The sequence below is a fragment of the Eptatretus burgeri genome, chromosome 8 (assembly GCF_056783735.1).
Source record: "Eptatretus burgeri isolate ZD-2024b chromosome 8, Ebu_testis_v1, whole genome shotgun sequence".
Lineage (NCBI taxonomy): Eukaryota > Metazoa > Chordata > Myxini > Myxiniformes > Myxinidae > Eptatretus > Eptatretus burgeri.
In genome coordinates this window covers 24,365,975-24,378,308 of record NC_140968.1, presented here as the reverse complement: position 1 = coordinate 24,378,308, position 12,334 = coordinate 24,365,975, and the positions used below count along the sequence as shown (strand labels likewise).

General features: G+C 40.9%; 1 protein-coding gene across 9 annotated transcripts in view; it reads left to right on the top strand.

Annotated features, from left to right (window-relative positions):
• The window catches only part of LOC147021332 (supervillin-like), a 241,248-nt gene that overhangs the window by 177,908 nt on the left and 51,006 nt on the right, over nt 1-12,334 (top strand). For all 9 annotated transcript variants that reach the window (XM_085891183.1, XM_085891184.1, XM_085891180.1 and 6 more), the window contains 7 exons: nt 4,173-4,320; nt 7,711-7,800; nt 9,623-9,703; nt 9,906-10,077; nt 10,225-10,400; nt 10,857-11,012; nt 11,633-11,769. In XM_085891183.1, the coding sequence (XP_085747309.1) occupies nt 4,173-4,320; nt 7,711-7,800; nt 9,623-9,703; nt 9,906-10,077; nt 10,225-10,400; nt 10,857-11,012; nt 11,633-11,769 (960 nt within the window). The remainder of the gene's footprint in view (nt 1-4,172; nt 4,321-7,710; nt 7,801-9,622; nt 9,704-9,905; nt 10,078-10,224; nt 10,401-10,856; nt 11,013-11,632; nt 11,770-12,334) is intronic.

The window sequence follows — 12,334 nt, the reverse complement described above, 5'->3', positions numbered from 1 at the left end:
ACAGTGAGCAGGAAAGGAGAGATTTATAGACAGAAAATGAGAAACTGTTGAAGTGGGATGTGTGTGGCTGTTTTATTTATTTACGCGCAAATAAAACCAATCACTTCGCTGATGGGAATATTAAGAGGGGGGAGAGGGAGGGAGGGAGGGGAGAATGAGGAGGTGGAGCAAGGAAGGGGGGAGAGCGATGAAAGGGGGGTGGGGGAGCGACGCTTCACCACACGTCGCTATACACTTCGGGAGGTAGTGGGTGGGAGCGAAGTGGATAGGGGAGAAGGAAGAAGGAAAGGGGTGTTCTGGACTTGCATTTGGGAGGGGGACTTGAGTGGAATGGGGGTGGGTTGGGGGGAGGGCTGGTCCCATCTGCTGACATTATTACAGGATTGAAAGAAATTGGGTATGTTAAAACTGCACGTTCAAACAGGATAGAAAAACCACCCATTACTTTCAAAAAGCGGCGCATACAATTTTTGAAGAGATTATAATGTGGGCTTCCCTTAAAGTATACAACTCAAACTGTGGCTGTCACCCTGTTCACCTACTCTGGAACTGGATCTCTCCGGGGGGTCACATGCCTCGTCAAAAAACGCATGAGCTGGAAAGGCCAAAAACAATAAAAGTGGCAAATTAAGACCCCAGCAGGGTGACCAAGGATGATGCCTTGATAAAGGATAATTAAATAATGCCGTTAATTATCTTCAAAAGGGGTGCTTTAATTAACCCAAACACCCAATTTTCACTCATGCACTTCCTTGGTGTTCCCTTCGTATGCATGCGAAAGTTTCAGATTGTTAGGTTTCATGGTTTTGGAGTTATGGAGGACACACACACACAGTTATTGTTATAGTTTTGTTTTTTTTATTCTCCACTTATCTAACATGAGTAGAAGAGATAGAAGAGATCACACAGTCCTTGAAACTCCTTGAAATTCTTGGAAGAACGAAAAATTGTTTTCCAGTCCTGGAAAATCGAGAAAATTTCACCAGTATAAATAATCTGCCAGGCCCCCTGATTGGATTTGTTAATTCTGCTGGTCTCTTTAAAAGACTTGACAATTTTAACCTCTACTGGGGATTTACCATTAAAGCCGTGCGAAAATGGTTTCTCGGTCTGTCAGTCCAGACCACTTTGCTAATCTTAATCCCCATCCCCATTATTCCTGAGTTAATCCCCTCTAATGTTCTTTTATTCTATCTGTCTATAATTATGTGGTCATGGCCTCTGGCATTTATCCATTAAGACCAAAAATATTTGAGCACGCCTGCTGGGACTTTACAAGGTTTGGACTGCAGACACATTACAAAAAAAAAAAAAAAATTCTTTCGATTTATTTACAATTTTTTTTTGTAAATCAGTGGGTGGTAACTGAGACATGCAGCGCATACATTACTTTCATGTAACCCACCTATATTTGTGTCAACACTGCGTCGAATCAATTCCTTTGTTTTTGATTATTATTATTATTGCCCTTAATGATTTTTAACCATGGCTCCCAACAGAAAAACTGTTGCTAGTGGTGAACCAAGTACAAAAAAGTCAAAGAAAATAATGTCTTTGACACAGAAAGTGGAGGTTTTGAATAAGCTTGGTCAAGGTGAGCGTGCACGTTGTCACTGGCCAGATGTGAAGGTGTTGACGAGCAGTGGTGGGTGGAATCGATTCTTCAGTTCTTGTTTCTCGATTCCAGCCATAGAATGGATTAGTGAACCAGAATAGACATTGATTCCAAGTACTTTCTCGAAAGACATAAATTCTTACCTTTTTATCAGTATGTAAACTTACTGGTAAGGCACACTGATGGACGGGGACCAGCAACATGACTGATAAGCATGTAAGTCTTAGAAATTTTAACAACCTGTTGTTCAAGAGGTTCAGAAGTGCAGTTTGGAACTATTTCAGGAAGGATAAAGAAGACACTCCAAAAGTTAGATGCTTTCTTTGTTCAGTCGAGATTACTCATCAATCACCACAATATATCTGATATGTTAAAGCATTTGAAATAAAAACCAAGCACCAGACTGAGTACCAATTAGTGACGGTTGAGAATGCTAAATTAAAGAAACTAAAGTCTGCAACGGCAACAAGTTCGCAATCGATCATTCAAAGCATGTTCTGTAAAAGCTTGAACTGCCCCAATTACGGTGGTGATTCCCCAAGACAAAATCGTATTCACTAGATTAACTTAACTAGATGCTGATAAATATAGTCATGAGGGATAATGCAGCCTGTATCTGTTGTTGAAGACTCTGGCTTCACAGACTTTGTAACGACCTCCCAAATTGTGCCACAATCGTGTGAAATGTGCTTCCTGAAGTGTATCGACAAACCAAGTCAAAATTTGCTCGGATGATTCATGCTGCTACTTCCATTGCCCTCACAACACACATCTGGATATCTTTGTCCAGCCCAGGTGTATATCACTTTAACGGCACACTTCCTTGATAGCAATTCTAATTTGCATGCTGCTGTTCTTGGCACGTTGCAGAAGAAATTGAATAGTCCCCCATCCCGAAAAAAACAAATAAAAAGAAAACAGAAAAAAAGTCTTTGGAATCGCACTCAATTCCAGCGATTCCTATTAAAAAGTATTCCGTATTGAATTGATTCCAAAATTCCTGGAATTGACCATCTCTATTAACAAGTCCATTATCCACCAAGTAAAGAAATGAGCAGAAAACATCAGGGGTTCGTGAATGCTCTGGTTTTGCACCGTGAGCGAGAGTGATTCCGGTAAACCGCTACAGTATGTGATGCATGAGTTTATATGTGAGAGGAAACTTAACCACCCCCACCCCCCTCCCCCCCACCCCCCCCCCGGCCATGGAAAACACCATGTTTACTGTAGTCTGAAAATCCACCTCGTGTGGAGAGCACATTTGTTGACTTCAAATTTGTATGAAACTGACGATAATTATTTATTTCAGTTTCCTCCATGTAAGTAATCCAGTGACGAATGCTGGTGCTTAATGCTGCTGCAAGGTACAACTTGGAATGGTTCTGTGGTATAACATACCAAGCTGTTAGATTATGGCTGGAGGTATACATGTATTACTAAAATATTCAATGGCAATATGGAATAACAACAAACAAACAAGGTTTGATTCTTATTATTGTGGTTTATTCCAATGTCACTTGTTCTATAAAACATTTCTATTAAAGGTCCTGGAAAACTCCTGGAAATTTGGTCTTCCATGGCTGTGCGAACAATGAAGATGAGTGTTGGTAGGGAGGTTGGTGAAAGGGTTTGTAGAAATTGCAAACATGATAAATACCATTCCTACTCACCATTTATTATGTGGCTTGAAGAAAAGTTGCAATAAACATTCAGTCGTGAAAACTTGGCTTCAAGTTCATAAAATACCCTCTTCACTCAGGAATCACAATATGAAACAAGTGGCAAGCAGGATTGAGAAAATTAAAGTTGGGGAAAATCCATGTAATACATCTGAAGCCTCAGGAACACTCCTAAGGAATGATGTGGAATGTCTGTGAGTAAAAGAAAACCCCCTTTAGAAAACACAAGTATGATTTAAAAAAAAAAAATTCAAGTGAGAAAGTAAAATCTACAACCGGGTTGCATAAAAGACATCCTATGGAAAGTGATATTTCGTTAGATAAAGGCCTTGTAAACCCTCTCTCGAAGATTGGCCGAGAAATAAAAGGAATTGACTTTTCCCCTTCTGAAACCAAGCCAGAGTATATAAAGCACCCAAAAATAAAAACGATGGTTGGTGATCAAAAACGGTAAAATGGTCACATGACTATTAGAATGGTGTAGCACGCTTCAGGAGACACCACAGATGGAAGGAAAGGGAAATGTGTCGGAAGGAGGGCGAGAGATAGACATAGACCGAGATACAAATCCCATATAATGCTGCAGAACCGGTAACACATGTACCCGGGGCCTGGACCAGCACGCACAAACAAAACAAATGTGCGAGGAGATACAAAAATTGGGACACCCAGCATTTATCAGTGCAGGTAACAAATGACAGTTGCATGGGACAATAATCAGAATGGCATTCTTTGTTTTGGTATCGAGTCACTTGAAGCAGACCTTGGTTGTCCACACCTGCAGAAGATCAGAACATTATGTTTGTCATCACAGTAGTGTACTGCTTTGTCTCATTAATTGTTTCTCTAACTTCCCTGACTTCTGCTGTGGTTTGCAGCGAAATGGGCCACAAGTGGATCTCAAACTTTCCATCTCTGAACGCAAGGCACAAATTGAGGAGAGTGAAGCTTCCTGGAGGGCTCGTGGACAAGGTGCTGCCAATGATTCGGTCCAATTCACCGTGGAAGGTCGGATGTTCAGAAAAGGTCAGGATTTTGAAGTAGTTTAGAAAACAATTGATCGCATCGAGCATTATGAAGCTGAGCTCCTGTTTAATATGATGCTGTTGCATGTGATAATCATCTGTAATGTTGTATTCAGCTTTGGTCACCACTTTTGAGAAAGGACATAGCTGTCATGGAAAAAGTGCAGAGCAATTACCGGCACATCGATCCTGAATTAGCGAGACTTAGTGATGAGGAATGAACGACTGAAAGAGACTCGACTTTATTCACTATAAAGGAGGTGATTGCGAGTGGATCTGATCGAGATTTTTGAGACTATGAAGAGTACAGAGGGAATAAGTGTGGAAGAGTTTTACACGAGAATGGAGAGTGATAGTACCAGGGGCAATAGCTTGAGCATGAAGAAGAGGAAAGTTGAGACGATGTTAAGGGAATGGTCTTTCACTCAGCGGGTAGTTGATGCATGGAATGGTCACCTTCGAGGGGTGATTGCACCCTAAAAGGTGGAATGGTTTAAACTGGTTGGATAAGTGCCTAGAAGCATTGAAGAGAGTGTGGTACTTGGATATTGGTGGAAATGTGCAGGCATTACGGGCCAGAAGGCTTCCTCCTGCGCCGGGCTTCCTTATATCAATCCTTGTGTGCAGAATGTCTTTGTTATGTTGTTCTGACATTTTTGACTGTGTACTGCTGATGGAAATTGTGAATATTTGATGCCACATGCAAACCATTTTCTCCTATCTTTAAAAAAAAAACAACCTTCTTATTAGACCTCCACCGGTTTCACCAGAGGGGACTATCGGTCTGCTCTCCGTCTGTCCATCCATCCCACCTGTGGTGTTTCAAACCTTTTTCCCATAACCTATAACAGAATCAACTGAAACCTGGTGCATGGCTTTATTATGATAAGTTACAGCCTGAAACTCAACAAGTCTTAGTTTCAGGCTGTTTCATCAATTTTTCACACTTATGCCCTGTTTGGACTTAGAAAATATCACATCAGTAGGGGACATGTCTTACAAAGCAATTCTCACTCTTGTTTGAACAATGAAAATAGAGATTACAGGATGCAAGGGGTCATTTTGGAGTGTGTCACACAGGAGAAGGATCTGGGGGTGGTAATAGATACAAGAGGTGAGCAGTCAGCTATAGGTAAAGCAAATAGGGTTTTGGGTTGTATTCGGAGGGGGATCATTTATAAATCAAAAGAGGTGGTGTTAACATTGCACAGGAATTTAGTGAGGGCCACATCCAGAATATTGTGTGCAATTTTGATCACCACAACTCAGGAAGGACATAGATGCCATAGAGAGGGTTCATCGCAGGGCTACGAGATTGACTCTGGGCCAAACGAGACTCAGCTATGAGGAGTGGCTGAATGAGACAGGGCTTTATACACTAGAAAGGAGGCGGTAACGAGGAGATATGACAGAGATGTTTAAGATGATGAAAGGTAAGATAAAATAAGTACAGATGAATTATTCAAGAGTAGACGGTGAAAGGACCAGGGGCCATAGCTTGGCAGTAAAGGAGAGGAGAGTTAAGACAAGGCAGGGGTCTTTTACTCAGAGAGTAGTTAATGCATGGAATGGCCTCCCTGGAAAGGTAGTGGCAGCAGAAAAAGTAGATAAGTTTAAATTGGAATTAGATAGTTACCTGGAAGTTATGGAGATAGAGGGGTATGGGGATGTTGATCGGACTTTTAGGTGGTTTGAGTATTGATGGGTGATTGTGTGCATGTGTACGGAGTGCTGTTGGTGGGGTCTTGTCAAGGGGGGTTGTGTGGTTGATATGTGTTTTTAACCAAGCCCATGCCCCATCCCCTGAGTGGAAGAAAAGAAGAAAAAAAAATACAAAAACTACCAAAAAAAAAAAAAACAACCAAAATAAATAAATTTTAAAAACCCCAAAACAAAATCAAACAAACAAAAATATTTTTTCATTAATTAAAAACATTTTTTGCATTTTCTTCCTTTGATCTTGTGTAGATGGGTTAGTGTGGTGTTCGTGCAGGCATGATGGGCTGAATGGCCTCCACCTGTGTTGGATTTCCTTGTTTCCTTGTTTCCTTCTGTTCATTTTCTTAAGGCAGAAGTACCAAAAAAGATACGTGAAGAGTATGATCTTTCTTCGATCTATCTACCTATTCTCCCTACATCATTTTTTTTTCCATGTGTTTTACTTTCAATCCTGTCAAGGCATAGATTAGGCTCGTAAAGATGATCAAACAAAAGGAAAACCAGCAAGTTTGTGCCGAATGTAACATTTGAATCATAAATGACAGGCTTGGTGGGGTTTGATGCACCAACACTGTCGATGGGAATTGTAATTGCGATTGGTTCCCATTCTGGGGTTTTTCTCACGAGGCCCATGGGACAGGAACAAGTTCCAGAAACTCCTAGTGATATGAATTCCAGGAAATGTGATTGAAGAATAACACTTTATAAATCCGACTTATGAAAAATCCTTTGTTCAGTACATGCACAGATATCCTGTGCTTTGTGAGTCAGAACATGTTCGATGTGGACTTTATTTAGCATCAAGCATGAATAATTTTATAAATCCTAAGTACATGCTTGTGGGCCAATTTCTTTGTCATCTGCAGCGATTGAGTGAACATCACAAATGTCAAAAATTCCCTGTACAGTTCATATCCCAAAATAACACGGTTGTTGGAAATTGGACTGTTGAAATATGTTTACAACATTGAGCTGGTGCTGTCGGCTCCCTGCCTTTTTGGTGGTATGAGGAATATATCTGTATAATATGAAAGCAAAATCTTGAACGTTTTTTGAAATATCACATACACAAGCCAAATTACCGAGATTGTTGCCGTGGCAACAGAATTCAGCCAATCACAGCCGTGATCTAATCAGGTTGAGATAACGTCATGAGGAATAGATATCTGCAATATGAAAGCAAAATGTTCAACGTTTTTTGAAATATCGCGTACACACAAGTGTACTTGGATGGATGGATGATCGGTTTGTCGAATGAACCTCATTTTAACGTCCCCCACGCCTCTGACCTTGGCGGAGGGGTGGGGGCTTTTCATCAGAGACATATAACTAGTTAAACACAACGGCCAAGGCTTCCCTTTTAACAGAAAGGTACCCAAAGAAGTAAAAATGTTTTCTGAACTTCATATCCTGCTTGTATTACTTGAATATTTTTATGTTGAAGAACAAATTTGTTAAATGGTACAGACATTAAATGAAGGATGTTATGATTAAGTCTCGTACTCCTCTCTGGTCGATCAGAAAGCATGGTGTCTTACAGTGAAATGGTCACATGATGTTCATTGGACAATAAAATATATTGGACAGAAGCATTATGCTAAACTTTGACCAATTACTTTGTGTTTTAAATTTCACCTTTTCATCCTGTTTCCCTTGCATTCATTTACATCAGGCTTGGTGCCAGCCATGCCCAGCCCGACCCCAACCCAGCCTCAACTCCGCAACCGCAGCTCCGAACCGGCCGTCTGCAAACCTGAGAATGGTGGGGCCCAGAGTTTACAGGCATATTACATTCATCATTTTCACAGCCTCTTCCTCTTCTTTATTCATATAAACAAGCTTCTCACTCAAGAGTGTCAATCTGCACCCACTCCTCCACTGACATAACGCATCTAGCCAACATAATTTTACATTCTTTTCTATTTGTGATCGCTTTCCTCACTCCGTGACCATTTTAACCACATTGATTTTTTGGGGTTCACTTGTACATGTGTTTGGGAAAAGGAATGGGATAAATCATTTGATGAAATGATTGTGTGGATTTATGAATATATACAGTACGTACATGAGTTCAAACCAACATCACTCGCACAATATTAAGGATCATTACATTGTGTTATGTTGAAAATGTTTGCAAATCATCATGGCTATGTTGTTACTATATTTGGTGCATTCATTGCTGTGTATTTATATTGAACCTTACAACAACAACAACAACAACAACAACAACAACAACAACAACAACAAAGTTTGTTATTTTGGAAATTGAAGATCCATAAGTATATTGGTTGGTCTGATCTGTTATTCTGTCTGTACGTCAATCGCCTACAGGTTGCAATTCTACACCGATCGACATGAAACCTTAACCACACGGTAGAGCGAGTAAAAAGTTAAAAGCCTATCGTTTTGAGGTCAAAAGGTCAATTTTCATCCGATTGACTTGAAATTTGAACATCATTTGCATATTGTCACTAAATTGGTTCAGCAATCAAAATGCAATGTTTTTGAGGTCACAAAGTCGTCAATTTTCATGCAATTGACTTGAAATTTGAACAGGGTTTGCGTCTTGGGTCACACAATTGGTTCACCGATCAAAAGCTAGAAGGCTATTGTTTTGAGGACCAAAGGGTAAAGTCGGAGTGACTGATTTCACAAGTACCAACCACTTGTTTGTTTGATTGGAATATACATTTTAATAGTGCACCACCCCAAATTTCCTTGTAATTATTAAGAGTTAAACCACAGAGTGTAGACTGGCAGCACTTGGAGATCACACAAGGATTGGGGGAGAGAGGGGTGGTGGAGTGACCGACTTTTTCCCAAAGGTCAATGAGTGAGCCATGTTGATTTTATTTTATTTTTATTTTTTCCTTTCCCATCATCAATTTGATAGCGACACATATTCTGTTGAGACTCACTCGATTTACAGAAGTTAGGCATAACACTCATTAACTCTGTTGATTTCACTCCAATTTGAAACCACGTCCTCTTGGACGCCATTTTGTGTTCTTGTGTATTTTTGTAATTCATATGTGGTATCTAGGCTATAACTGTACCATGTGGTGAAATGATTTTCACCTCATGTATTTATTTTATTCATACACTATGGTTGGCTGATTTTTATTTTTGTTTTAACCCCTCAGCCCGAATTGGCTAAGGGGTATTGTCGTCATAGGCATTGTCCGGGCGGGCGTCCGTCCGTCTGTCAACTTTTGGTTTCCGTCAATTTCGAGGAGAACGCCTTGTCCGATTAAATCTATTTTTACAGGATATGTTGGGGTTGAGTAGAGGAAGGTTCCTTTCGAAAATGGGCACGCTGCGATTTTCAATGTGGCCTCCATGGCAGCCATCTTGAAATTGGTTTCCGTCGATTTCGAGGAGAACGCCTTGTCCGATTAAATCCATTTTTGCTGGGTGTGTTGGGGTTGAGTAGGGGAAGGTTCCTTTCGAAAATGGGCACGCTGCGATTTTCAATCTGGCCACCATCTTAAAATTGGTTTGCGTCAAGGGGCTGAGGGGTTACGCCCGCTTTGCGGTGCTATTTTTATATAATGTTTGCTGCTTTGCTTGTTTTATTCCACCAGAGATTGAGGTGAAAAGTTCTACAGAATCTGACAAGAAGCTCGACAAACTTGAGTCGTTCCTGGATAAGATTAACAACAAATGTGAGGAAGGGCATATTTCATCACCTTTAGTAACGCTGCTTCCCTGTGTTATCCTGTCATCTTTTTTTTTTCCATTTCAGCACACATAACATGAGACATGTTTGCTGTGATGTCTGATAACAAAACGAACGCATTTTCTCAAGATAACAAGTTGAAGCTCCGTTGAATGAATTTGTCTTTTTGTCTGACTACTTTATTGCAGCGAGTCCACGTGAGGTGCTTGTGCGAGTAACAGATGAAGTGGTGAAAGAGGTACCACAGATTGATGATGACACATTTGTGCAATTTTATGGTTCTGACGATGCAACCATAACCTCCTGCAGCCAGGAGATCTTGCAAGAAGACTTCAATTCTCTGATCAGCAGCACACTCAGGTGGGCTTGCTAAGTTGCTCGTGATTTATGATTGACTGTGAGGAGGACATCAGCCACTATTCCTGCTTATTTTGCTTGGTAGTTGCCCTGACCATTTTTTGGTGTTATTTTGACCAAGACTCAAATCAAGTCTTCTGAATCCCACAGCCCGCTGTCGTCTGCCCCGGCTGCCCATCGCCGCTCGGTGCGACCTTCACGCAAGGCCGGGGCTTCACGTAACCCTCTGAGGGCACTGGCACAGCGAGGAGACCTACGAGCCGAATATGTTGAGACTCGACTCAACGTAGCGACGCTTGAGAGAAACCGCATCCATGCAGAAAGGAGTGAGCTACCTTGAATAATCTTGTGCAAAGAGGGGAAACGTCCGACCAAACGTTTATGGTTCCAATCGAGTTCCTGAGAGATATACCGGCCAATCGCACATGTCGGGCTAAATTCTGTTAAGTATTTTATGATAAATAGATCTTCCAATGTCAGTCCCCCTTTGGTGTTTGTGGCTGTTTTCAACAAAAAAACTTGAGGCTGATACTGATGTTTGTTCAGTTGTAGTTGAATGGGATTTTGAATGGGTTGTAGTTTGGGGAACTTGTAACCCTTTTTCTCAGATCGTGTATCATGATGGATAGCTCGGTTTACTTTTCAGTGGATCAATTGTTGAAGTAATGATTTGTTTTAAAAATACACAAATATGTAAATTTTTAAGGAATGTCCCAAGTGAAATTCAGCTTAAAAACGGTGTTTTAAAATATTGCTTTCAATGCTTTATTTCCTGTTGCTAGTGGCAAAGCACTCACGACTTGCGGATTGTGCACTGGCCGGCCTTGCCAGTCGAGAAGACTTCAGTCGTGTGAGTTTGAGGAAGACGTCAGGCTCCCAGCCAAGCTCGAATAACAGTGCTTTGCCATACAAGTCTCCGATGCTACTGAAAGTTAAAGGTAGAAACGCGTTTGAGTTTGTGCTGCAATTGATTAGCCTTCTATCTGCATAATGAAGGTGTTAATTTAACAAATAGACTGGGAGGATGATGCTCTCGCTTAGAGGTATGCACACTATCCTCTGGAGTGTCTAGCCTGGAATCTTGGCCCAGGTATAAACTCTTATCCTAGTATTTCGCAGGTAGAGCGAGGCATCAATTTGTGTACCGTACCTTGGATGGACGTGAAGCTGGGTGTCCCGTCGACCGATATTTGTTGATAGATGCTAAAGATCCCATGGTTTCCTTCATAAAAAGTCGGTGAGCTGTCGCCGGCACCTTGAACAATTCCAAATTCTCAGTCGAGCATCCTGTATCAGAATGTTGCCCCCTCCAGGATTGCAACCCCAGCCAAGAAACCACCTCTGCGGCCTTATCTGCCTAATGACACGAAGAGGATAAAGAAACAAACAAATATACACTCTAACAGATCGTTTTGTTCAAGAGCAAAGAAATATTAAAATATAGAAGTAAAGAAAACTCTCGACAGAAAGATTATAATCCAACTTTCCTTAACCGACTGTAGGTTTGGGAAGATAGCATTGTGATATGGGAAGTTCACTGGATGTGTGATGGTTGCAGGCCGACGGCATGTGCAGACGCGGTTGGTGGAACCGAAAGCGACCTCCCTCAACAGTGGTGATTGTTTCCTGCTCATTTGTCCTCAACATTGTTACCTGTGGATCGGGGAGTTTTCTAATGTCATCGAGAAGGCAAAGGTATAGCTCACATTGCCAGTTACCATTCTAATCAATGACCGATCTATGAAGAGGCATGTTTTGTTGCAAAGCACAATGGTTTTTGCCATTAACTTTTCCAAAATATTGTTACTTTTCGTGCACAAGTGTTTAAGTTCATCTTCGGGTTGTTGTTTTTGTTAATTTTATAGGGATCTGTATTTAATCTGCACTGCACTGGGCAAACCTCTACTGCACCTGTTGTAAGCTGCATCATGTAAAGATAAAGTAAATCTCTCGTTTGTTTAAAATGTGGATGATCAGTTTTGGGTAAGAAAGGCTGTTAAAGCTGGAATGGGATATTCACTATTGAAATGATTGCTGATATTTCTACCATGGTTTGTGCACTCAAGTTTGTCAATAACTCACAGTTGAGATGTGGATGCACATGTGCCAGGTTTCCTGAACCCTTTGATTTTGTTGGGGATTTGTGGATTTTCAGGATTTTGGGTTTTTGTCTCGGTTAGTGAATACAGCATATTCATTTCAACAACAAGGTATTTTAAATCGAATTTAAAAACAAAAAAAAAGATTTTGTCTTCTTTCC